The sequence below is a fragment of the Teleopsis dalmanni genome, chromosome 1, assembly GCF_002237135.1.
Source record: "Teleopsis dalmanni isolate 2A chromosome 1, ASM223713v2, whole genome shotgun sequence".
In the NCBI taxonomy this organism is placed as follows: domain Eukaryota; kingdom Metazoa; phylum Arthropoda; class Insecta; order Diptera; family Diopsidae; genus Teleopsis; species Teleopsis dalmanni.
In genome coordinates this window covers 31,576,188-31,603,863 of record NC_051846.1, presented here as the reverse complement: position 1 = coordinate 31,603,863, position 27,676 = coordinate 31,576,188, and the positions used below count along the sequence as shown (strand labels likewise).

General features: G+C 25.6%; 1 protein-coding gene across 1 annotated transcript; it reads left to right on the top strand.

Moving 5' to 3' along the window:
- The first annotated feature begins 8,572 nt into the window (after positions 1-8,572).
- Positions 8,573-22,145, top strand: LOC119673060 (ninjurin-1-like). The gene is made up of 4 exons (XM_038084276.1): positions 8,573-8,852; positions 21,220-21,265; positions 21,331-21,689; positions 21,752-22,145. The coding sequence occupies exons 1-4, from the start codon at positions 8,811-8,813 to the stop codon at positions 21,923-21,925; spliced, it is 621 nt and encodes a 206-aa protein (XP_037940204.1). The 5' UTR covers positions 8,573-8,810; the 3' UTR covers positions 21,926-22,145.
- The last annotated feature ends 5,531 nt before the right edge of the window (positions 22,146-27,676 follow it).

Sequence of the window (27,676 nt, the reverse complement as noted above, 5' to 3'; positions counted from 1 at the left end):
TGGACAAACAAATAAGAATTCGATTCATATTTTCACAGTAACCAGGTCAAAAACTATGTCGCCCCTGTATACTAAATATATTACTTCTGACTCGGTACATAGGAGTAAATCAGAAATAGTTAGGCCAATTTCTGTTCCTATGGCACACTGGACTGTGGAATGTCGAATCTCCTGCAGTACATGCCCACCAGCGCCATGTTGTGTCTATGTCTAAGCTTGTTCAAAAACAGACTTAAGCCACCCAATTTTTTAAAACAATCGGCAAAATCGTCATTAGTATTCGTCAGTATTGGTACGGCTGATTCTAATATTTATACTTTCTAGCCACAATTACAAGAAATGTGAAATCAAAATTATTATTATTTAAATTATTATTTTTTATCTAGTTGAGGGTTTTTTCTTTCATCTATGGCTTGTCGATTATCGTTGTCGATCTTCTAAATAAAAATTAACAAAATCATTAACATCTCTTTATTAAATACTTAAGTCAGATATTGAAAATATCCTTAATATGAAGTAAATTTTAAGACCACTAATGAGAATTTCAATCTCTTAAATTAGTAATTAAATGCTTATGTATGCATTGATATATAATGTTTTGGATTGTTGCTCGTATTATCTTTCAATGAAAAACAATTGGAAACAAAAATATTTGTAATATTGGATCAATTTTAATTTAATTTAAATCAGTTAAAAATGCGACTCTTTCACTTCAGCGATGCATACAGTTAATGCTCAAATTAGCACAAATATGCATAAACAATAATTACTGTGCACCATGAGAAATGAGAAATACTATAAGTGAAATTTACAATGTCAGCTAATAGCACTAAAAAAAGAAGAATAGTAAAATAATGCAATAAAAAATAAATACTGAAATATAAAGAATTTCTGTAGAAAATATTTGTGTGATAAAATATAAATAAAATGAAAATATTTGCGGATAAATTACCTATGACCCCATTTACCTCAGTATGAACACCATGTTGTTGCTAACTGCATTTTTCTTATTTTTAATAATAATATTAAAATTATCTACTTATATCATTCGGATATTTTTTATTGCATTTTTAAACTAAAACTTATATAACCTCGAACTTTCTTTAATTTCATTATTCATAGTTGACTATTATATGCTACTATCATTTAATTTCAAATAATATTTACAATATTAAATGGAAGCAATAAAACAATTACTAAATTAAGAAATAATACTATTATATGTAATTGTTTAAAAATGTGACTAGTTATGCTTTTATTTATGTTCTTTTGTAGCATTTTTTATAATGCTAAGAAAGTAAGTTGTAAATCTATAATCCGTACAAAATCCATATAAAATCCATATAGGTATAAATATGCCATAAAGATTCGTTATTTCGGATTGTATAATACAACAGCGAATTTCATTGATTTCTATATTTTTATGAATATTTAGGTTTCTAATCAATTTTTTACAAACGTGCAGTTGATGTTAAAAATAGTATTACTTTGTCTCTCTATGTGTCTCTCAAGAAATGATAAATGTTTACTAAACATGGGTCACGAGTTGTACTAATGTCGTTAGAAATTGTAAATCAGATGAATTGATCACATACGTCACACTAATAACTTCATTTTATATCGACAGAGATGCGAATTAGTTTTACAAACCAAATTTTACTTGTCATATTCCCAGATAACTCTTGCCGATTACTTTTTACTCTATTTAAATAAGTAGTAGTATGAAGCTAATATACAAAAGAATAGATAGTTTAGTAGAGATTTTTATAGAAGTTGTGGAATTATACACGCAAAATAATATGCATCAACCACATACTAGTTAAATTGACCTATTCAATTTTATTAGAAAAATTTTATCTCAAGTGGTAAAGAAGAAAGAAAAACCAACATATATGGTATGGTTAAAACAACATGATGCGTCGAGTAAGAATATTTTATCCAGAGATTTATGGTTAAGTTAACTCAAATTGAGTTAATTTTTCTGAGTGTATTTATGTTATGAAGTAATGTTTTCATTATTGACTGACACTTTCTATTGCTGCACAGGAAAATAGCAGAGAATACCAGCCCTTACTGACTTTTCCAAGTATCAGCCGTCTTGATAATGAAGACGTGAAGAAATTATTAAAGCAATCATTATGTCATTAACCAGATCTGTTCAGAAAAGGTATAACTTTTTAATCAGATTTTTACTTTGAAGAACTAGTATAGTTGGCGGCAACTGACTTGATAAAACTAATAAGATTTAGTAACAAAATAGATCTCGAATATATGTTTATTTAAGATATATTTGAGAAAGTTATGTGAATTAAAAAAATTATAAAAAATAAAATATCTTCTTAGTACGAACATATTATAACTTATTAATAATAGTTATGTACAGTACATTTCCCCAAAAAGTCTAAAAAATCTTTTGTAATTCAACAGAATTTAATTAAATGTTTTAAACTTTTAAGAAAAAAAATTTTTCATTTGCTTATTTAATTTTTATTTACTACCATATTTTGTTTTTTTTTTGTTTAAACCCTATTAAGTGTGCCTAAATGTATGCAATAAGAATAATTTGCAAAATATTTTGTTTTGTGCTGTACATTTTTGAAATGGTATGGAATTAAAATTTTAAATGGGAAGACACTTAATTTTTAAAACAAATTGTTAGTAATTAATAAGTTATATTTTTAAAATAATGTATAATACAGATTTTTGCATAATAACATATATATATAAATTTTTTCTATTGCCTTCAACTCTCTAAAAGTTATTGAGCAATCAAAATTCCTAGAATTCTAGTTTTATACTCCTAAGAGTTTATACTTCATAAAATTATTTTACTATTCTGCCAAATGATATCCAGAAGATCTATTTGTATAATACACCCAATCTTTTTTTTTACACGGTAGATACGTTCCTCAGAAATCCGTGTAAAAAAAACCGTGTAAAAAACAATGCCAAGTGTCAAACAAGACAGTGATTTTGAGACCTTACTAGATTAAAAATTTTTTACAAAAAAAATTTTTTTTTCAACCGTGTAACTTTAAATCCGTGTAAAAAGAAACCGTGTAAAAAAAGAGTTGGGTGTATTATAAATAAATTCAAGGCTTTTTCTTTGCAATTATTGTTATTATTAATTTTTTAAAGAATGTTATACACAACGACTCAGGTGATCTATTCTCAGAATCCTAGTTGTTTTATTCGATTTGTAATGAACACGAGCACCTTTAATGGATTTTTATGTTCCATATATCATAAGAAGCAACACGTTTGCCGCCCAGATGGATAAGATTGATACTGCTCAGTTTAAAGCATTTGGAAATAATGTGTTTAAAAGTTATATCTATTTCACTCTTAAAGTCACATTTTGTTGAGATGATACATAGGGTTACAATGCTTTAACAAAAATTCGTTGAGTTTTGAAATGTTTGTTTGAACAATGTTATGAATTTATTTGAAAGTTTTAGGTATTCACATTTTACGTACAAGTTGTTATATTTAATTTCTTCTATGTGCCATCTCGCTAAAGTAGAGAATGATTCCGATGAAGTTAATTAAAGTTTGGCTCTTCTTATGGTGAAACAGTGAGATCTTTGTTGCCATCATAACCTAGGACCTATCATAAGATATATTAATAATAATAAGGTCACTGTGCTCTAACAAGCACTTTAACTACATCCATAACAGTCGGAGAATTTCATACATCTCTCAATGCGACTTGATTTAGTACATAACAACTTTTGTCGTGGTTATGGTTCTGCAGAGAAAATGGAAGCTGTTTTCAACACCCAATGTGTCTGCCCCGATTTTTGGTTATTAGAAAATTAAAAAGTTTTGGAGGAACGTTCCTTACCGACATGACAGAGTTGTTAACTTTCAAATTTAGTGGATATGGTTTAATTGAAAAATTTTCAAGTAATCTGTGAAACGGTTTTAGCTTACAGTCCTAATAAAATTAAATACAACTACAATTTCAATAAAGTATTATAATAAAATGTAAATATATAATAGACGGTTTCTAAGAAAGCAACCTATTCGCAATTGGTCAAAATACGCTTTTTATTATGAAAATAGATTGCAATTATGATTAAAAAGAATTGCAAATTGTTTTCTCATAAATACTTAATTTCTAAGAAAAATTTAATCTAATTTGGCAGGATCAAAAATTTAAGCTTAACACTTGCAGTTCAATAATTATATGCGGACTAATAATAACAACATAAATAAACAAATATTCTAAATCTCTAATAGATATTTGACAATTCTCGAAATAGTTCGGAATAACACGATCAAAAAATTTTAATTACTTAAAAATAAAAATTTTTAGTTATCATATTTAACTGTCTGACTCTTTCAATTTTTAAAAAATTCTCTTTATTATTAACCTATCTATTATTAATCTATTATTTATCAAAACCTATATTTTAAACCTTGACATTAGAATTTTATATCTATAATACTTTATTATAATAATAAAAAAAAATGTTTTTTTATTAGCAAAGAAAATTTTTAGTAAAACCCCTATTTTAAGTCTTTATAATAACATGTTCTTATCCATACGTATCTAATTTATCTAGTAAACGTATCATGTTTCATATAAAAAAATTGTATCTTTCATTAAAATTCATTTGTATTTAATTAGTTAATTTAATAAGAAACGATTGCGTACGTTACTCGCATGTCAAGTGACTCAGTTCTTGAATTTAAATAATTAGAAAAAAATTGCAAATATATAAATATTTATATATATATATAATGACTATAATCATTTCTGATTCTAAATCGAAATGATTTAATTATTAATTTATAATTATTTGACAATAAAAATTTCTATTCAGGTGTTCCAAGCTACACCACGTCCGGCAGACAGTTCAATTTCCATGTAAAAATGGTGCACGAATTCAATTATAAACAAAGACCATTTAAAATTCATCAAATATATATACTTTTTATAACTCATATAAACAAAATGTAAAAGCATAAACAATTGTGACGTCACGAAACTATTAAATTTTATTAAAAACAAATTTCTGATAAATGTGGGACACTCTCAGAGAGTCCCTCAGAGAGGAAACTATTAAAATTGTTTTGATTTATTTTTTTTAATTTGTTTACCAAACAAATTAATAATGATATAAACATAAATAAACCCAAAACGTACTTATAACTGATATATCGTAACCGGCTTAAAATTTGTGAGTTCAACTCCACAAAAAACCCAAACTCATTTTCAGATACAATTACGCTTACAACTTCAACATATTTCGGTTTTTAATATTTTTTATTAATTTTTTTTTGTCTTGAGATTTTTTATTGTTTATTCGGAATTTCTTTCTTCAATTTGGGCATTTAATGGGCTCGTGCCAATTTGCGCACAACACAGACAAAAAAATAAATGAATTAAGAAAAGCATCTTTTTTGTTTTCAGTAATCTTTACAAAGAAAGATACATTTTGTGTCTCCACAAATTTTGTGTCTTACACAGATACTTATATATGTACATTAAATAAAAAATAATAAAGAAAAAAGTGTTAATTCTGCTTAAAATACGTAAATGAGACAGATTTCATCACAATTTTCTATGACTAATTTAAATGATTTCTTCTCACATTCGAGTAATACCAGAGCAGTCTCAGCATTGGAGTTTGGGATTTTCCCGACGGATGAAGTTAATTAAATTCGATTTAGTATTTTCCAAATGAAAAGTTTTCATTTACAACTACTGTTAACAACTGCGTAATCCCATCTATTAAAGCAGTTTGAACAGATAGAAGATAGAAAATCATCTATGGGAAAACACTTTGCTTTGTTGTGAATTAACTCATAATTTATGAGCACGCGAACTCGTGATTACTCATGCAGAATTTATTAAAAAAAAGCAGTGTTTCCCAAATATTAAATAAATTTGACAAAAATATATCTTAAATTCAAATCCACGGAGATATATATTTCTAAAGCGTGACTGCGCTGTAAAACCAATTCAATATGGTTTCAGGAAGGTAAGATTACGGTACGTAATAAGGTCATTTATCATCGATACACTTGACCTTATTACAGCTAAACTGCGATTAAATAGCGAGGTATCTCAATACGAAGCAATAAGCTTCGAATGGATATCACATTTAGTACAGGCAGTACACTCAGAAAAATAATTTAGTCGATTTAACCAGATTTTAACTAAAACTCGAGATAAAATATTCTTACTCGATGCATCATGTTAATTCCAAATCACCACATGTTGGATTTTATAACTTATTCACCATATGAACTAAAATTTCTCCTTAGTTGTCCATGAGAGTGAAACTACTACCTTTATTTGAAAGCATTGACAAGATAATGTTAGGATATCAAAATATTCTTACTCGGCGCCTCATGTTGGTTCAAAATTAACACATGTCTGATTTTATAGCTTCTTCACCATATGAGCTAAAATTTCTTTCAGTTGTCCAGGAGAGAGAAACTACTACCTTTATCTAAAAGTATAGACAAGATACTTTATATACTTTACTTTATTATATTTAAAGAATTACATCTTTAGTACAAAATCTAGTATCGAGTTTAGTCAGGTAACCAATAGAACGATGGTATTATCTTTACCTGATACCGTTAACAAAGTACTTTTGAGATTGACGTTTTTTAGATTGATTAATTCATCTATCATATTTGAATGAATAAATTTTACATACATTAAAACCGCCAGGCTGCTTCATATTTAAACAAAACTTGACTGAGCGAACTTATTAATTCTTATCCGGCACTATATCTACTGAAGAAGCCCAAAATTGTAGAAGGGTGATAATTAGGAAAGAAGAAGTCACTAGAGATATCAGCTTTAATTTGAAAGAATGGTTTATAAATTATTTGTGACATGTTCAAATACCACTTGTCGGCAGATTACTAAAAGCTAATAGCATTCACTAATCACCTATATGATAATATTAGCAATAACATGGAAGAATGTTAGATAAATTACGGCCATAGGCTGGCAGATGATTTTCAACGAATACTATAGATTAATCGCCTATATTATAGCTTCAGCTTAAATATGGAAAAATGTTAGACTTATGATGGCTACAAGTCCAAATGATTAACCGACTCCACGGCAGACAGATATAAGTCAATACTATTAATTAATCATCCATATTGCACCATCAGCTGTAATAAGTAAGAACGTCAAACATATTATGGTCACAACTCAAAATTATTACCAAATTTGTCGACAGGAGACTATATTATACAATGAGCTGTAATATTGAAGAATTTAGAAAGTTTAGTTGGTACAAGTTTAATTGGATAATTTACTCGTCAGGAGGTGGTTATATTATAACATCCGTCACAAAATTGTAATACGTCAGCTAATCTACGGCCATATGTCCAGTTGATCTGCCTTAACTAATACCATAATCCAACCACCCGTGTATTTTACTACATTAATTTTCATTTTCACCTTCCTATTTCGAGAATCATCCTGATTATGTAAATAATTTCGGGCAGTATTCCCAAATCGGGCTATCAAAAGTTAATAAGTTATTTGCAAAACAACAATCCTTATATTATATATAAAATCTATTAACTTGTTAGAGGAATACAGTGAAACAGCAAATGGTTTAGCTCTTCTCTTTGTCTTCGTTATCGCAGCTCAAATAAAAATCTGAAACTGTGCTAAAGACTACTTTTACTTCAAATTTTACAGATAACTTTACTCATTGTGTTACTTCAACGGAGATGAGGCAAATATTCCTCTATCGTAAAAAACGACTAAAACCCAGAAGGAACTATTCAATGCTGTTTGAAGTATATAAGTCTGATAACACGATGGTTACGTTCCATTGCTTTTGCTGTTCTGACCAATTAAGGTTGGCTCCTTTGAAGGGTGTATCGTGGTAGCTGTGGTTAAAATTCAAAGTTATAATGTATATAATCAAAGTAATGTATAACAGCAAAGTTATATGGGTATTATGTCCAAAGAACAGCAGAGATTTCAGATAGGCCTGAATTCCTCCTAATCAGGAAACTTTATCCAAACGTTTAGCTCCAAATCATTTTTGAAAAGGTGAAAAAATCTTAGCAACGTATAATTGGAATAGAACTGAACTCTAGTACTTTGAACCAGAAAATATAGACAAATATATTGCTATACAATATATATTGGATTCGATTATGAATGCCACAACTTTTAATATTTTAAGGATTTTATTTTGTGTATTGTAATCAATTCTACTTCAAGACAAACCGTAGCTTTCCTAATAGGAACAACTTTTGTCTGAAATGAATTAACATTTCAAGACCTTAACTTTAGGTTTATTTCAGTAAATTTGTGCTAATAACAGAGGCGGCTTACATGAAAAATAGTTGGCTTTATGCAGAAAATTTCCTCTTAAACTCATTGCTTACTTGAAGTAAATGTTTGGTGGCCGCTGTTTTGGCGTGTGGTTTTAACATGAAAGAGAAGAAACCAATTTGCGCTGTTGAGAGAGCACTTTCCCATACGAATGCAGAGAATTCAGTGAGCATCAAAGCCTGTTCATTGTGTTTCTGCTTTCAAAGCATTCTGATTGTATTTCTTGGTAGAAAGTTTCTAACTTGGATTCAGTCTGATTTAGTTTTTGCTGTGATCAAGACGCGTCGCGCCGCAATAAAAAGAAATTTGACCACAACAAAGAAATTTAATTATTCCAAAAAAAAAAATAAAAAAGTGCACATAAATCCCCAGAGTAGTTAGTGCAAAATATTGATATAATAATATATATAATCTTGCAATTTATATATAATTTATATATATAAAAAAAATTTAATTCGAATTAAAAACAAATAAAATAATGTCTAATCATCTAAATACATCTCAAATGGATCAAAGTGCAGTAAGTTTCATTTAAATTCATAAATTCAAAGCATTTATCACAATTTATATAATTTACTGTGAAACACTGTAGAACTTCAATAAAAGTATTTATAAATATTTATATATATATATATGTATGTATATATAAGCATGAAGTCATTATACAAATGATTAATGAATCCCATACTAAAAAAACCAGTGCAGAAATTAAGCTTAAGTGAAATGTTTTATTTAATAAAAAATGTTTGTTTTTATTATTTTAAGGGAGCTATTGTTTATTTTACAAATAATATAACAACATAGTGAATTCTTTTATTATTTTTAGCTTTTGAGGTCAGAATGTCTGTAGACTTCCTGTGCACTATTTTATCGCGGTTGTTATGGTATTTCATTCGTTTTGTTTATAAAATAATGCGATATTCTGTTTATTTATAAGGTGATTATTACTTGGAATATCCTTTTTCAATTTTTTTTCTTTTTTAATAATAATAATAGAATATGACATCCTTTAAAATAAACAATCCCCTCTAACTTTTTACTATCATAACATTAAGAAGTAGAATATTCTTCTTCTTAACATTGTTGTGTTAATGTAATTTATAACATATTTTTTATAACAGTTTCAGTATTGAAAACCCATTTCTAGTTTTGGTTAAATATATGCTCCTTAACACTGTTAAGTGTTAATATAATTTATAACATATTTTTTATAACAGCTTTAGTACTGAAATCCCATTTCTAATTTTGGTTAAATAAGTGTCCCTTAACACTGTTAAATGTTAATGTAATTTATAACCACCACTGTATGAGAACTGCGAACACTGTTAACTGCTCTTATACGAGTGTAAGTAAAAATATAACCAACAATAATTAACTGTATCTTTTACACTTTACAACACAACAAGTGTTGTTATTTGTAGTTCGAAAAGTAATTTTTTTCAATCAATGCCGGGTTTATTTATTTTATTTTCATCATATTTACATAAACTTACTTCACATTTTTTGTACAGTCAACCAACAATATATACATATAAAAATATACATATAAATATTAATTACTTGTTTTTGCTTGTACAAGCAGGATATATTTATATATATCATCTATACGTATATATAAAAATACATATAATTTTGAATTTATCGATATATGACTAAAACCACTCTATATTCCTTATTTATAATCGACGCCAATACCGGTCTGATTTCATTACATACGGCAATTATCTTTCCTCTACCTTTCCTAGTAAAAAAAACCTGTTCATTTAGAAATAAAATTTTTTGAACATAACCGTTTTGATTCCATCAGTTTTACATTGAAATGTTTAAGAAAGCAACTTCATGTTATTGTAAGAGGTTATTTTTATATGTTAGTTTGTTGTTGTCATAAGCAAGCACTCGTAAATTTTTTTGTGTAGTTTTAAATTTTTGACAAGAGATTTGAAGACATGTTTGAGTTAATGTGTTGAATGTTATGATAAATGTTAACTAACATTTATAAAGCTCTTTAGTCGAAACGAAGCGAATTTTATGTTATAACAGCCTCAGGGCGATAGAACTCGTTAGAGTGTTGAATAAGAATGCAAATAATAATTGTGTGTAATGTCTTCAAATCACGATTACTATTTCAAAAAGATTAATATATTTTAAATTAATATGAATTTATTCAATTTTATATATATATATATATTGAAAACTGCTGCTTTTATGTCTGTTTTATATAAATATTAATATATGAATAAATTTTAAACATTGGACACGACTTCAAAAAACAACTAATTAAATCACTACAATAAAAATAGTATATAAAATAATATAAAATAAATAAAATAAACTCCATATATATTATATTATTTTATATATTACAATAAAAATTATATATAAAACAATATATAAATAAAATAAACTGTATTTGTATTATATTATTTTTATTGTAATGATTTGGTTTAAAAAATGTTTTAAAAATATCTCATTAGAATATATTAACTGCAGAGTAAACATTTTTATTCTTAAAAATAATAAAATTGGTGGATTGAAATCTCAGTATGTGTGGATAAACAGTTTTACATAACCAATAATATGACTAATATTACCAATACCCACTCATGGGGTCTCTTCAGCTAAAAGTTCAATGAACATATTCACACAGAATGATTTGCGGATTCTGTATTTCTTCAGTTTACTTTTTTAAGAAAATTATGTTTGAAAAAAACTTATCTCATGACACATTTTTCAAATGTAAATTTAAAACATAACAAAAATAAATAAAAAAATAAGTTAAGCATCTCAAAAATGGACAAACAAAAATCTATAAAATTTGTCAAAAAAAAATTAATTATGTTAAGTTTGTTTATTTTAATATGTAAACAAATATATGTCTATTAAAATATACATATAAATAATATATACATTTAAAGTGTAGAAAATTTTTGATTGTTTATGTTTTAAAATTTTTGAAACCTATAACAAATATAATACATGCTTATTTAAGTTAATTTATATTTAATTTATTCCCTTATTATTACATAAAATATTTTTAACTAGGTATATACTTGTAGTTTAATTTAACGTAATGTATTTTTATAATATTTTATTTATTTATTTATGAAATAAAATACGCTGCATAGTATGTCTGTTATAGTTCTCGGATAATTTTTAGAATTTATTACTATTTATTATTTTGATGTTAACTTCAATGAACGTGCCGTATTAAGCTCGTATGTTTTAAATTTGGTTATATTTTGTAGCTACATATTCATATATATTATAATTTATAATATTTAATTTTAATTTATTATTGTTAAAATATGAGACCAACGAACATGCTCCTTTTTCCGAACAGAGTCACAACTAGTGGATTCATGTGATTACTCAATCTTTTAAGATATTCAGAAATATATTCTACAAAGTCATCTTTAATGTATAATTTACTCAATTATAATATTAGTAAAGATGAAATGAAGTAGAAAGAACTTTTTCGATATTATGAAATGCCATCATATTCATAATTTATAAAATTCTCATTGTTTATCGAAGAATATAGCAGAGTAATATTTGTCTCATTATAGGTTCTCGAAAAAGTTAATTTAAATTAAATTAAATCAATGTTAAATTTATTATATAAATATTTAAAAAAATGTATGAAAATGTTATTCTTTCCAAAAATAATAAAAGCATAAAAAAATGTTTACATTTTGACTATTGATAGAATATCACTGAGATTTTTTTACTAGTGATATTTTAAAATTGAATTTTTTTACAATTGTTTGTATGCCAATACTTCGTTAAATGCCCTTATATACCCGTAAAATGTTACAAATTTATTTTTGTTTATATATTCTATTAACACTTATTGATCTAAATATTTATATATATACAAATTTAGAAATAAATATTTCTAATCGTACATATCTGACATCATCTTCAAGCAGTCATGAATTATCTAAAATAAAAAAAGATTTTTCATTATTTTTTTGTATTTGTGATTTATTGTTAAAAATTATTGAATTAACATTTCTCTTAATTTTAAAACAAATAAAGAAACGTTAAAATTGTCCAATATACTTATATATTGTTATATATTTTATTGTCTCGCAATGGGACTTATCTGCCTACGCCATATCGTTATACCACATATTTCAATATGGTAAATAAGTAATAAGAATATAAAATGTTTACATACTAAATTAGATCAATTAGAGCATTCGTACAAGTAAAAGAAACTAAATAAAAAATTTAAAAATAAATTTTATCTTGATCAAAATTATTTAGAATTAAAATAAAAAAATTTGTATTTGTCAGAAAGTAGAGAAGCATTAAATTTTATAGTTCGACTGAATTTTAAAATTCTCTTTAATTAACATTTTTTGTGAATTCTCATGAAAGCAACAACGTCATTATATTTTTACTTAATTATACAATATTAATTAAACAATTAAGTTGCACTTTTGATCTGGGTTATTTGCCGGTTTTTTTAAATTTCCTCTCATTCGCGTATTTTTCTGTACTAAAATGGCTTTAGCTTGCGAATTAGGACAGTTCAACACGGTTGCATTGCAATCGTTTGTAAAGACAAATGTACGGAAATTAGTAGCAATTATTCTGGCGTAAAGCAAGATCACAGATATATGTCAATTTATTCACTTGAATTTTTTATTCACACTTATAAAGTAAAAACCCAACCCACGCTGTAACTGTCAGAATTTATCATAAATTATTGTATTTATGGTTAAATTGAAGATTATGGTTGATAAGAGAATCGGAGATAACTAACAAAAATTAAATAAGTATGGTTTATATATTTGTATGAGATCACACAGTTTATACTATGTTTACATTTATAATTATCGAACCTCATAAGGGAATTTTCGTATGAATTTTGTGTTTAAAATGTCTCTAATAATTGCAAACACAAATATATTTGTTAATGTAATTGTAATGCTATGATGTAAACATGGTTTTAAGAGGCAAAATTTAATTTAAGTTTAATTTAATTTAATTAATATTAAAACGTATTAATAGAAATTTTTTTCTTATGTTAAATAGTTTACTTATAATCAATTTTTTGTATGCAATAAGTGAATTATTTTTTTGAAACAATAGAATTTCAAAGAAACTATTTAATACCAATCATAGATTTAATTAAATTCCTACAATTTCATTTGATTTCTTTATGGTATAATGGAAAAGTGTTACGACCTTAATCTTCTTTTCTATTATTCAATTCCGCCGAGTGGGTTTACTGAAATTAAAACAACGTGATTACTCAGTTCTAAAGTGATATTTTGTAGACGAACTACTAACTTCCTCAAGCGCAAGCAAAATCAAAATCTTAATACTTTAATGTATAGCCCTTTACTTTTTTATTCATGCTATATTATGAGTTCCTCAAACATATGTTTTGTTTTAACTTCCTCAAACATAGTCAAAATCTTTATATCTCTATGTATATTCTTATATAGAGATATTTTATGTAAGAGTATAGTAAATTCTTTCTGATCATGTATGATAACTTCGATATAAATCTCAAAGTTTCACATTGACCTATTTTCTATTTTATAAATACCTTAAGCAAAATATTTTATTCTTTATGGATAGTCCAATTCAAGTTTTATCTTAAGATTTTAGGTTCAGTTATTCTGTTAAGGTCATGCTAACTAACTCAAGTACATTCAAGACTTTAATATATGTATATTTATATTCGAATTTCTAATCATCCATGATGGCTCTAAATTTTAAGAGAAATTCTCTTAATTTCTCAAATACAATCAATATCTGTATATATCTATTTATATTCCTAATGATTTTAATAATCTTTGTACATTATGTATTAATCTTAAAGTTTAAAACTGATCTTTTTACATCTTTACAAACAGTCAAAATATTAATGTCCATATGTATGTTCCGGATCAAAATGATCGATGGTGTCTTAAGTATTTATCTTAAAGTTTTGCATTGAACTATTTTGTAAAGGACCTTCTAATTTCCTCAAGCACCTTCAAAATCCTAATATCTTTTAGTGTATTATTAATAATCCATGAAGTCTTAGATGTTCAACTTCTTATTGACCTGATTTCTAGAAAATTCTTTAAATTCTTCAAGTTAAAATCTTAATATCCAAAAAGTTTCAATGTGTGTTGATTTAAGTGGACGAAATACTTTATCACAGCTATGTTTTAGTTGTTATGGATTATAGTTAATCCTATTAATGCTTAATTTTCATTTTATTCAATATGAAGATTAATTGTTATAATTTTTATTACTTTATTGAGCACACTTCAAGAACAAAAACTGTTTTAACAACAGTTTTAGCAGAAAACTACATATTTTGCAAATTTTAATGGACTTAATTCATTACTCCAACTAAGTCTGTTATTGATTCTAGTTAAATCTAGTAATACTTATCTTTCATTCATATCCAATACTAAATATGTATAGAATATATTGTCAAGAACGACTGTTGTTACAATGTGTTTTTCTTATTTATCAGGGTGCATTTTGTTTTTATATAAATCAATACATTTTTCTTATTAATTATTCTTCATGCGAAGTAGAAAAATGTGCTAATAAGAATATATACTCGTATGCATCCGCATTTTTAATTTATTTAAAGACTACACACAAACATATACACTTAAAATAATATAAAATTCTAAGCTAATGCTACTGTGTACATTTTTTCATCTCATTAACTTTTATGACATTTAGAAAATTTTATTTAACTATAATATGTACTATAATATCAATGCTATTCTTTCAATACATAGTTTATGTCAGTATTATTTTCTAGCTTGAAAGCCGGAAGATGTCAAGTTTATTTCATGATTAATATACATACAAACATATAAAATTTTTTATTATGTATTTAATCATTGTTGCAATAATTTTTTATTTTTTCCTTTATGTTTATGCACTTATTATTTCAACGATCTTTCAATTTAATATTCATTCATATGTAAATTAATTTTATTACATATGAAATTTACTACAAAATTAGAAAAAGTACAATGAAATAATAAATATTAATCTTTGCTGAAGGATAGTTCAAGGCAAAGCTCTATGCAATTACTTTTCATTTAGTATTCAAATTGCAAGTATGGATTAATAAAATATTCCTATTCAAACAAATGTGTAAAATTAACTTATGTTTCAGTCAGTGGAAAATGTAACATAGGCGCACCCAAGTGGCTACATGTGAGGCTATAGCCACCTCTCCTAAAAGTGTGTCCGTAGTAATATTTCACTTCAAGGGTCCATGATTTAAAGCTTTCCCTGAATGTAATATACTACATAGGTAAAGATACTGACAAATGTATGTATGGTTAGAATTATGCAGCTATATTCACTTTTTAAGTAAATCATATACTACTAAGAATAATTTATTCTTCAATTAGTGTTTTTTTTTTATTATTTGCTTGCAAATTTTTTTTTTGAAAAAAACTTAAAAATTATTTTCTGTAAATCTACTTTTTTAAAATAATTATGGTTAGCCAAAAATTCAATTAATTAATATAATATAAAAGGAATTTTTGTTGTTGTAGTTCACTACTTTACGAAACCTCTCTTAAAACAATTATGCAATAAGACAGTTCACCCTTGTTGCCTTGTTTCCCCTGCCCCACTCTCTGGTCACACCCATTGTTCGTCAACATAAATGTATAATAATTTAATAATTTATGCAGAGTTAATTAATTGATATGCTTTCAAATAGTTATTACTTATTGCTCACGCATCCCCTATTCCGCTTTTTGGGTACGCCCAGTGAATGTAAATATAAATATACAATTTTATAATAATTGATTTATAGTTAATTAAATCATATAAATGTACTAAGCAAACATATTAGTATGCATTATAAAAAGTAACGATTGTTTATGCTAAGTTTAAGCTAAACATGATCAATTTAATTTTTTATTTACAGTAAACATTTATTTATTTATTTGGAAACCAAACAATATAGTTTTTATTAATTTATCAAATAAAACTATAAGATTTATAACAATTAAAATGTAGGGTTGTATTTGCATTTTACGTTGCAAGCACGGTTGCCACTTGAAAATTTTTTTCTGTACCAAAATTGGTTTAAAAAGGTACCATTTCTGTAAAAAAAGGTCCAAAATTTTTCTATTGTCTTTTTATAAGAAAATACAATTTATATAAAATGTACAAAAAGTATAAAACATACAATATCCACAATAAAGTTGGGTCGCCGAAAATGTACCATTTTTTGAACATGAGTACCAGAGTACCAAACGGAAAAAAAAGTACCAATTTTGGTACTAAAGTACCATAAGTGGCAACCGTGGTTGCAAGCAATCAAAAACAGTAATTTTTGATTAAACAGACCTAATTGGTTTGTATTTAATTTAATTGATTTGTGTCAATTGTTTTGTGTATAACATATAGTTAAAATTTTATTTGTTTTATTTATTGTAATAATACAAATAGATTTATGAAAACCTATTTAAAAAAATATTGTTATTTGAATTTTTTATATTGGAAGCAAATACTATCTTGAATTGAATTTAATATTAATTTCTACTTGATCTCTGTACGCATAAATACAAATAGCGACAAGTTTATCGTTTAGTGGCTTATAGCTAACGTTTACATAAGTTGTGTTCCCGTATCTTCAGCGGTCAAAACTAGCAGAAGAAAGCAATATACTAAAACTTATTTCCCTTTGTTATCTATATTTACTAGTTTTTAGTGTACGGAAACGCGAAACTAGCAATAAAAGTAAAAACTTACAACAATTAGTACAAGTTTTTGTATATGGTAGCACAGCTATTGTGCTTCGTCACATTAATATAAGCTTTATTGATACGTTACACGTTAGGAAATAATAATATAGAAATAAAAAAAGAAATTATAACGTTCTAAGGAGGAAATAGCTAATAAATTTAAAATGAAAACTGCATATTTTAGTATATTAAAAAATTTTAATATGATAATAGTACTATTATTATTACGTTAATTACTATTAAATATTGCTTATCGCATTACAAAAAATAATATAGCAATGAATTTATAATTGATTCTCATGATATTTCTACTGAAATTTGTCAACCGTAACGATGCACTAATATCTAACAATTGCAATATACCAATATAATACTAACTTACACAACATAGTAAATTTACAATAAGCTCTCATATCGTTTATGTTTTTGTCAACGCCACGTTAAAATATAAATAATATCCCAATGCTGTCATTTCTATCTAGAATACAGGTCAAAATTTTGTATACTTTTAATTATAAATTACACTACCTTAGTTGTACCTTGGTTAACTTACCAGTTTAAGCTTAAATTAATAGCACGCACCACGTTTCTGAACAATACAACATGTGATTTGCACATTTTCGTTTTAAGATTTATTATATTTTATTTTTTCATTAAATTAGCAAACGCACGTCCAGTTTTATAAAGCAAATTATCTTCAATAATAATACCCCCATCCCGATGTTTCGTAAATATTCTAACCCTTTTCCCGAAGGGGTGTTATAATAAACAGTAATGATACCATGTCTAGTATTAAAGAAGAATCACTCTTGCCAATAGTTACTACTTTTTGCTATTTGAAATGCAGCCCTATCTCGACATATAAAAATCAGGTTCCTGCTGCGCGGTGCGGAAATTTGTACAATAACCAACAGTGCATTCGATAAAAACACTTATTGATATCCATAGTTCCTTACGCACTTGTAAAAAGTATTGAATTAGATGGAACGATAAGCTGAAAGAACTATATTGTAACGTTGCCGGTAGACAGTAGGGGACGTTCATACCTCTGATGAAATAATGAGATCAGATCAGAAGTAAGATTAAAGTTCATATCTTTGTTGGAAGGATGAGAACAGATCAGATGTAAGATTAGAAGAAATAGGAAATTTTAATATAAGAAAATTAATAATAGCCAAAACTTTTGTTGTTCATGCATTTATTTTTGATTACTTGTAATCTATTAAAATAGATTTTAGATTCATTTGAAAATATTTTCTTGTCCATCACTTCAAATATTTATTACATAGTTTCTGTATGACTTAAAATTAAATCATAAATTTGTGATATTGTTGAAAGAGTTCATAATATTGTTATAATAAAATAGTAGAATTGGCTCCCGTTGGAATAGAATACATTAACCTTATGAGACATTTTATTACAAAAACCAATCCCTAATCTAATAAAAGATACTCTACATGCCTAATGAATGCAAGAGTGCTGGTCTATGATACTAGAGTGTGTTGAGTAATGTAATTAGTATAGTATATGCAGTTATTGTTTCTGTGTGTGTGTATATGTGTGTGATTGTTTCCACTTCTACTAAGAATAATTTTCTACTTTTACTGTGAAAAACTAAATTGCGCCAATTTCATGCAGACATTTTCTGTGTTAACGTTTTTCACTAGAAATCTTTCTTTGTCTTTAATTTTTTCAACATAAATTCGCTTTTCCTTTTACAATAAAAAAAAAGCAATGCACAGAAAACCAAAACAATTTCAGTTGAAAATAAGTTCGTGTGACTTTGCGTGACAATAATTCGACTAAAAATAATTTTCCTCAGTTGTTTACGTGACTCATTGCACTTTTCCGACTAATACCAAAGCATTTCGCTGAAATAAAATTTTATTAAAAATGAAGGTGAAAATCCACAAGTGCTTTTTTCGACTGCATAAATTTATAAATATTAAATATAAAAAAATAATTATGAATTTATATATATAAGACACAAATATGCATAATTTATTTATAAAAATATTATTGAAACAAAGAAAGTGTGTGGTTTTCGCATAAATACTATATGTATTGCCTTTCAAAATATTAATTTTAATGTTTTTATTGCTTGTAATAAAAATTAATTATTTCAGTAATTTAATTTAACAAATGTACTGTAACTAAAACTTATTTCAATCCAATGATTGCAATTCAAAAAAAAAAATATTCGCAGTTACTTTGTAGCGTTTCGTATTGTAGATAAAAATTTATGATTTTAATTTAAATTTATGATTTTGGATTTTAAAATTTATAAGTTTAATCTACTATTAATTTATGATTTAAATTATAATTTAAAAAAATGCAAATAAAAAGTGTTGCCAACCCATCTAGGTATATTTATGGTATCATATTATGATAATACTAAAAAATCTTAAGTACATTATAATCTCTAATGAAAAATTTTAGGACATTTTTTTAATAAAATATTAAAATGTACATCAAAACTTCGATTGGATTCATATATTTTTTTCACAGTTTTGATCTCAAAGTTATTCAAACAGAAGAAAACAGAGCCAACAATCGACCTGTTTTTTTATAATGGTTTTCACATATTTTTTTTATCCGGCTATAGGTCACTTTTTGTTAAATAATTTAACGTTTGTATAATATTCTTTAATACATTCTATATTTCAACTCTCCTTGAGAGTCGTCAACAGCGTCACGATCTAACATAAATTAATATTACTAAAACTATATCTACTATGTCTATATATATCTATACTGTAATAGATAATATCAAAAGTATAAAATCAAAAATATAGATTTTGCAATTTATATAAATCTCTTCTTTTATAAATATTTTTTTTTTGATCTATTATAATTTTTAATTATAAATGAAGCTTGTTATATTGAAAATATGTGAACTGAATTATACCGAGGTCAGCTTGCATTTGTTAATTGAATAATTTCAATTAAAATTTTTTATTGTTAATTTAATAGTTCATTTATAATTTTGATCTTTTTTACACAGTTTTTCAATTAATTTACTTCAAGCAAATTATATAAGCAGAAATTTGTTTATATCAAAATTGTTTACATTTTTAGTGATCTCAAAAATCTACGCATCAATAAAAATATAAACAAAATATATTAAAAATCAGCATGACCAAAAATTGTTTTGTAAACAAAATTTATTGACAAACAAACATGTTTTTGGACGGATCATAAATTTAATTTCTTAATTTTTTTTAATAAAAATATTTAGGCTGAAATATAATAAAAAAATATAATAAATATACACGTTTCTATATTTAAAATATTTTTAATTTTTTTTTTAGAATTATTTATTTTTACTACATGTTGTTTTTTATAATTATTATATATTTTATTATATATACATTTTTTATTTTGTAATTATTTTATTTTTTTTACATTCATTTTTGAACTTTTCGAATTATTATAAAAAACATTATTTTATTTTGACCAATATTTTGGATATAGTCTCTGATCACCTTCAGAGTACTATTCGAAATATTGGTAAAAATAAAATTTTTTATTGTTTTATTTGTGACTAAAAACTCAGTTTTCCCTGAAGATGATTATCGATAATAGTCGAAATATTGGAAAAATATTTTAATAATATATAAACTGTTTTTAAATATAAATAATAAATTATAGTATTTTTTTCTATTTAAATTGATCAATTAGCCTGTAATAAGTTATTATAAAAATAAAATCTAATTTTTAAAAATAATTTAAAAATTCATATATTACTTGTAAAATTGACCAATTAGTTCGTTCCAAAAACAAAAATAATTATTTTATTGAATAGTTATTTTTTTTAATTTAATTATTATTATATATTATATTATTTTATCATGAAAATTTTATTTTATAGAAAAGTAATATTAAATCGATGCAATTCTTTATGCCCACATTAAATATTTATCTACTAAATATACATAAAAGCTATTTAAATATTTTATTATTTAATTACTTATTTTATCATGATAAGAAATCTATATGTATATACTCCTATTTCTAATAGAAAATAAAATTATTTTTATTCTAATGAAAAGTTGTATTAGATCCATGCCATCCTTACATTAAATGTTTATCTACTAAATATTCTTTGATAAAAATTATTTAAATCAATTCATTTCCTTCTTTCAGACTTTAAATGTAAACATGCAAGGAGGAAGACGTTCACCTAGAGCTGGTATGTCATATAATTTATTTTTAATTTCGAGACCAAAGATTATAATCATATATATATTTTTTTAGTACCAGAAATAGATGATGAACATGACAACCGTCCAACAGTTAATGGTGGAGAGGGTGTAGATGATGGATTTTTACTTAAAGATCAAACTGGTGGTGCTAGACCACATGCAGATCTACCCGAAATGCCAGGATTTTCGTTCAATTATGATAGACCCGGATTTGTTGATATAAATGGTGTACCCACTCCAATTCCCGATGTAAATGCCTATCAACATAAAAAGACATTGGCACAAGGCATGATGGATTTAGCATTACTCTCAGCTAATGCCAATCAATTGCGTTATATACTCGAAACTAACAGTCGCCATCCGTATTATTATTCCAGTATAATTTTCATCACACTCAGCATTATCTTTCAAGTAAATTAATATCAAGCATTTTTATTAATATTAAAATCTAATAAATACATTTCTATTTAAAGATCGGTGTTGGTGTTGGTTTGATCTGGAATACACGTTACAATGTCAAAAATGAGAAGGAAATTTGTAAAGCGAATAAAATTAATAATTATACAGTGATTGGAATCTTTATCGTCACAATTGTCAATGTGTTCGTCTCTGCATTTAGTGTAGCTGATCGACCGGGTACATCGTAGATGAATCACTGCATAATATTGATATTAGTCAGTGAAAAGTAATTAACACTGTGATTAGTTTTAAGCTCGAATTTTAGGCTTTAAGCGTTTTATATTGAACTCATTAAATGTAAGCACGCCTATCAATTAAATTTAAATTAATTCGGAAATCATGTTCACATCCTTCAATTATTCATAAAATTCTTGTTGTAATATTTATAAAACATTTTTCTAATATTGCCAGTGGATATACATACTATATATGTATTATTTGTAGAAATATAAGAAAATAAAAAAACAAGAATATATATTTTTATAAAAAAAATTAGTGAAGTGTTTTTGATTCTAAAGATAAGCATTGAGAAATATAGTATTGAGATATAAGTGTAAGATATAGTATTAGACATCTTTAAAAAGATCTAAATCTAATCAATCCATATAAGTCAATTAAATGTTAGTTTAAACAAAGTATAAACATATTTATATTAAATATAAATAACTTTAGTGAAACTAATTATATTAACAAATAAAAATATTTATGTTGGATCAGTCAATTAGTAATCAAGCTGCCTCAGTACTGGGCATAGGCCATCTTTAACTAGTTTGCATTATCATCTCTGTAATGCAACGTCTCTAAATGTTAGTGATGTAATATCTGCCTTCTTTAATTTATAGCTTAGTTCATACTTGTATCGTTTAAAGCTGATAGTGATATTATATTTAGATATCCATATGACATATGTCTGATCTATCTAAATGTACGTATCCATATATCTGATATAATTGTTCATTGCAATAGGTATTAATTGGTTATAAATATTGGTCTTAACAAAATATCTGCGAAAGTTGGTCTTTCTAAAATGTCTGAATTGGATTTTTAATTTGCCCAAAATATTCGAAGAATTTTTCAAAAGTATTAATTCTTTAATATAAATCCTTTTGTGCACTAGAGTTATTCTGTCAAGAACTTTTTTTGCTGCTGTATAATAGTATCGACAGAACTCTAGATTAAAATATGAAAAACTTGGTACTGACACGAAACTATGCAAATTCATTGACTAGATTTCATTCAATCATTTAAATACAACAATAGATTATTTTACTATGACATTCCCATGCCCATCTATTTCAAAAATTGTAACTCACATAAGTAACATTAGTCATCGGAAAGTAATTTAGCAATCATTTAGAGAGTATTGGTTATATCTACTTTAACTTGAATATACACCTTGAAGAATGGTTTAATACTTCTTCTTAAATTTTTTTTTTAAATTGAATTTAGAATCTATTACTTAACAATTTAATATGAGTGTTTACATAGTATATAAAACAATACAATAAATTAGTTTAAGTTGCCAAGAACTTTTAAATATGTTTCCCTATCTTTACTCATATCAATACTTTACTGACAAACTGCAGTTTATCCGTAATCATCATTTGAAAGAAAGTATCCGATCTTCATTTCATTATCAGCATATAAATATATTGATTATTAACCGATCCATTCATTCACAAAATTTCTAAACCACGACACCTGCTGTTGTTCTATGCCACGTCTTCCTTGATTTGTAATAAGTTATGCTTAGTATCATCACTGAAGTTTCTCAAATAGGTGCTCTTGCGAGAATTGGTAGTTAAAAGTGATTCACTCCCTTTTTGACAGCCTTTTAGAATAAATAAAGAATAAATAATTTCTTACGCGTTCAGTACAAGGTAACTTTAGCAAGCAGAGTTTCGACAACATTTCAAAAGCTTAAATTTTGTTTATTGTTGTAACTTTAAGTATATCGTATATATGGATTTATATCAAATCCACCGTTAGTTAACACTTTTGTAGAGTTGAAGATAATATTTCTCGGTATTTCTATTTCTCTTCAGCACCTTATTTATATGTCCGGTCTTTAACATATGTATAATCTAAACAGAAATCCAAACATTCCAAACTCTATATATTCGGCAATCGTTTCTTATAACGATAGGCTCTAGATATTGATTTTACACTCTTTAACTAAGAGGGCTGCCTTTTAAATCTTACGCCAAACGATGAAAACACAATGGTTAATCAGTAATAATGGTTTTATTGTTTCTCGAAGTATTGTCCAAGATGATCAATTTATTTTTGCTTTGGATTGTACCAATTTTCGAAACAGTTTCACCACTCTGGTATTGGTATCGCCAAGACCAGGCTTTTGAATGTCGTAACGGGCTGCTCGGGCATAGAAAAAACTCGTCAAGCATTTTTTCTTAATATTTGAACAAGAATAAGTCATCGAGTGCTAAGTTAGGACTATAAGGCGGTTAACCCATTAGTTCAACGTATTGAGTGTACAAAATCTCTTTTATTTGAGCTGATGTGTGGGAACTCGCTTTGTCGTGGTAGAAAATAATCTTCCTTTGAGGGTTGATTTTTTTTTTCAAATATTGTGAGACTTAAAAAGCATCATATTTATTATAAGCTTTGATGTTACAACATTTTTGTGATATAAGAATAAAGAAATTTTTAGTAGTTTTGGGGACTTCAAATATTGTAAATAACTGAATAAATTAGTTAACATCTGTGTTAGATAGAGAAATGTATAAGTTCTACTAAAAGCAGACTTCAAAATTGTGGAGTTATAGATTTGTAAATAAGCATCTTTATGTCAGATGACAAATTTCCCATTATGAGTTCAAGCATCCTATACTTCAAATGATGTTAAACGACCACGGATTTATGTAGTAGATATAACATAATACCAAGGGCATCTATGGCCTTCAAGATTTAATGGGTTTTTTTTTGTTTGTGTGCGTATATATGCTTTATATATATATTACTAGTATATATATAAATAAATAATTTATTTAATGGTATGTGTGTATAATAGTATAATGTACTTATTATATTCACATGAAGTACGATTACCTTATCGTAAAGGGTAAACAGAACATAATTTTAAAATTATGCACTAAGAGTTTCTAAAAATTATTGAACATAAAATACTCAAAATTAAACTAGAATTTTGTAATTAAAATATCATTTTATTGGTATTAAGAGTCTATTAATATTTCGGTTCTTCACTTTACGTATTTTTAGTGTAAGTAAAAATTAGTATAGTTCTATATTTATTTTTAAAACTTGAAATAATATTGTTTGTAGGGGACTTTTGTAACCAATTTCAACATAAGATTTAATATACATATACTATATGCATTTCAAAGATTCTTTAAATACTTAAATATCACATTAATAATTTCCGGTGATTCGTCATTTTATGCGTTGGAGAAGAGGATTCCCTTATTTCTTAAGAAGTTTTAATAAAAAATTTTTTGCTAAAAAAAAAAACAATGCATATGTTAAGCTAGCTTATTTTTTGACAGAATTTGAATATCTTTTATATAGATATTTTTGTTAGAAATAAATTATTCGCTATATAATTTTTAAATATTTCTAAATATATTTGTGAATTATATATTATAATTTTATTTAGTGTACACATGTACTAGTTTAATTCTTCTATTACTTTCGGGATTCAAGATTTTGGATCAGAAAATGGAAAATATTGTTTTAGTTATTTTCAATATTTACCGAGATTTCTAAAAATTGGAACAATCGACTCTGAAGAAGTCTTTAGTTAAAAAAACCCTAATATTCCGAAAACATTTCATCAATAAAGTATAAAATCGATTAAATATATACTCTTTATAGTTAATATCTAATCAGATTCTGTACTTAAATGACTTCGAAATTTACGGTGATTCAAAATTAATTTTTTTATTAATTTATCAATTGTTTTCTAAAATTTTTAATATTTTTGTGGTTAATTTGAATTTTATTTATGCAGCATTCTTTAGCAGTTTTTTTTTTGTTGTTAGTAAAGTTGTAAGTCGTGGAAAATATACGAAAGTAAGCTGTGACTTTTCGAAATTTTTATTTACTATATACTAAAAAAATTAATTTATTTATATTCACATACACAATAAAAAAAAATATTAATTTAAAATCAATATTATTTTCAAATAATGATATATTTAAGAAAATCAAATAAAATTAAAAAAAAATAACAAAAAATAAAATCAAATGAAATTAAATAAAATTAGACAAAACTAAACGTTTGATTTTAAACTAAACATTTGAATATATTAATAATAAAAATAAAATGTAAACTACATATACTCCACAATGTGTCATAGTATAGACTAATAGTAGTTCTTTTGAATCACTGGTACATAATATAACCTACATGAAATATTACATGAGGTATTCAAATGGATCTAATCTTATGTTTGAGAGTTTCTTCTACCACATTGTTTATTTATTTATAACAATTAAACTATATTTAGTAGTCTAACCCATATAATAAAATAATGTTTACAAAATAATACACTAATAGTTGATATATGATATAGTAGCAAAAAAAACATGATATCCACTTCTTGTAATTAAAAATTAAATCACCAAGATATCCTGGTTTGGAACTAGAATAGATGTCAATCAACTGAGCACTATAGTTTTAAAAAAAAATAAAATTCCTTTAATTCCTTTTACTGCTAATGTCATCATTTTTATAATTTTATATAGATTTAAACGTAAAGCACGGCAAAGTAGAACTAATTGATGTTTCTATTGTAATAAATATATGGCCTGACTATCATCATTGTCATTGTTTAATTAACGTAGTTCCTTGGAATACGATATAATGTATTATACTACTCTTAAAAAATGCGTCATTTTTTTTTTAAAAAAAATATAAAGAAACTTTTACATGGTTCCAAATCATAAAATCAGTTTTTTTGAAGTGATATCGAGCTGTAATGGTATTTTAAGGTGTTTAACTTTTATAATTCTCAATTACTTTATATATATTTATCAATAAAAGACGACAAAGTAGAATGAGTTGATGTTTCTAATTTTAATAAATATATGTTTTGACTTTTAAACATAACAATTCGACATCAAAAGTGTTCAACGCAGTTCTTTGCACCACACAATTAGGGTATTGGACGACTACTCTAAAAAATGTGTCCATATTTTACAAAAAATAAAAACTTTTTACATGGTTCTAAATCATAAAATCAATTTTTTAAGTAAAATATGAATATAACAGAAGTTTTGAGGTGTTTACTTTTATAATTCTGAATTACTTTATATAGGTATATATCCATACATAGAACACGAAAAGTAGAATGAATTGGTGTTTCTAATTTTGATAAATATATGCTTTGATTTTTAAACATGTGAATTTGCAGAATAAGTATATGAATATAATATGGCATCCTTATCATGAAATTTATTAAGAAATAATTTTAAAATATAAATATAAATTTAATACAAGTAACATACGGATGACTATGGAACACTTAAAAACAGTACTGCACTTTAATAGAAAATTATAACAGATATGGTACATACATACATTGTTTAAAAAAAAACCTCAAACTTGGAAGGAAATTAAAATTTATATACCGCTGCACAGTGTGGCAGAATTAAAATTCGACGATCAAAATCCGGTATTTGCTGCTCCTATTGATATATTATAAAAAATTTAATTCTTTATAATTATTTAAAATTTAGAATTCTTTATAAATATAGTTTTTTAAACATATATTTTCAAATGGAATTTTTTTTAATGTATTTTGAATCCAAGCGGCCTGCCTGAACCCCTCCAAATTTGAAGGCAAACATGGTGAACACTTCTGTTTATTTTAATATCTCAAAAACTATAATAAGTAGAAAGATGAAGTTTGGGATATAAAGTACTCGTAATATACAACTAAGATTCAGAAAGTTTCGTG

Coding starts and splice junctions, on each gene's coding strand:
- LOC119673060 (XM_038084276.1), top strand. CDS start 8,811: ATGTCTAATCATCTAAATACATCTCAAATGGATCAAAGTGCA. Junction 21,266..21,330: donor AAGACGTTCACCTAGAGCTG/GTATGTCATATA, acceptor ATATTTTTTTAG/TACCAGAAATAGATGATGAA. Junction 21,690..21,751: donor CACTCAGCATTATCTTTCAA/GTAAATTAATAT, acceptor TTCTATTTAAAG/ATCGGTGTTGGTGTTGGTTT.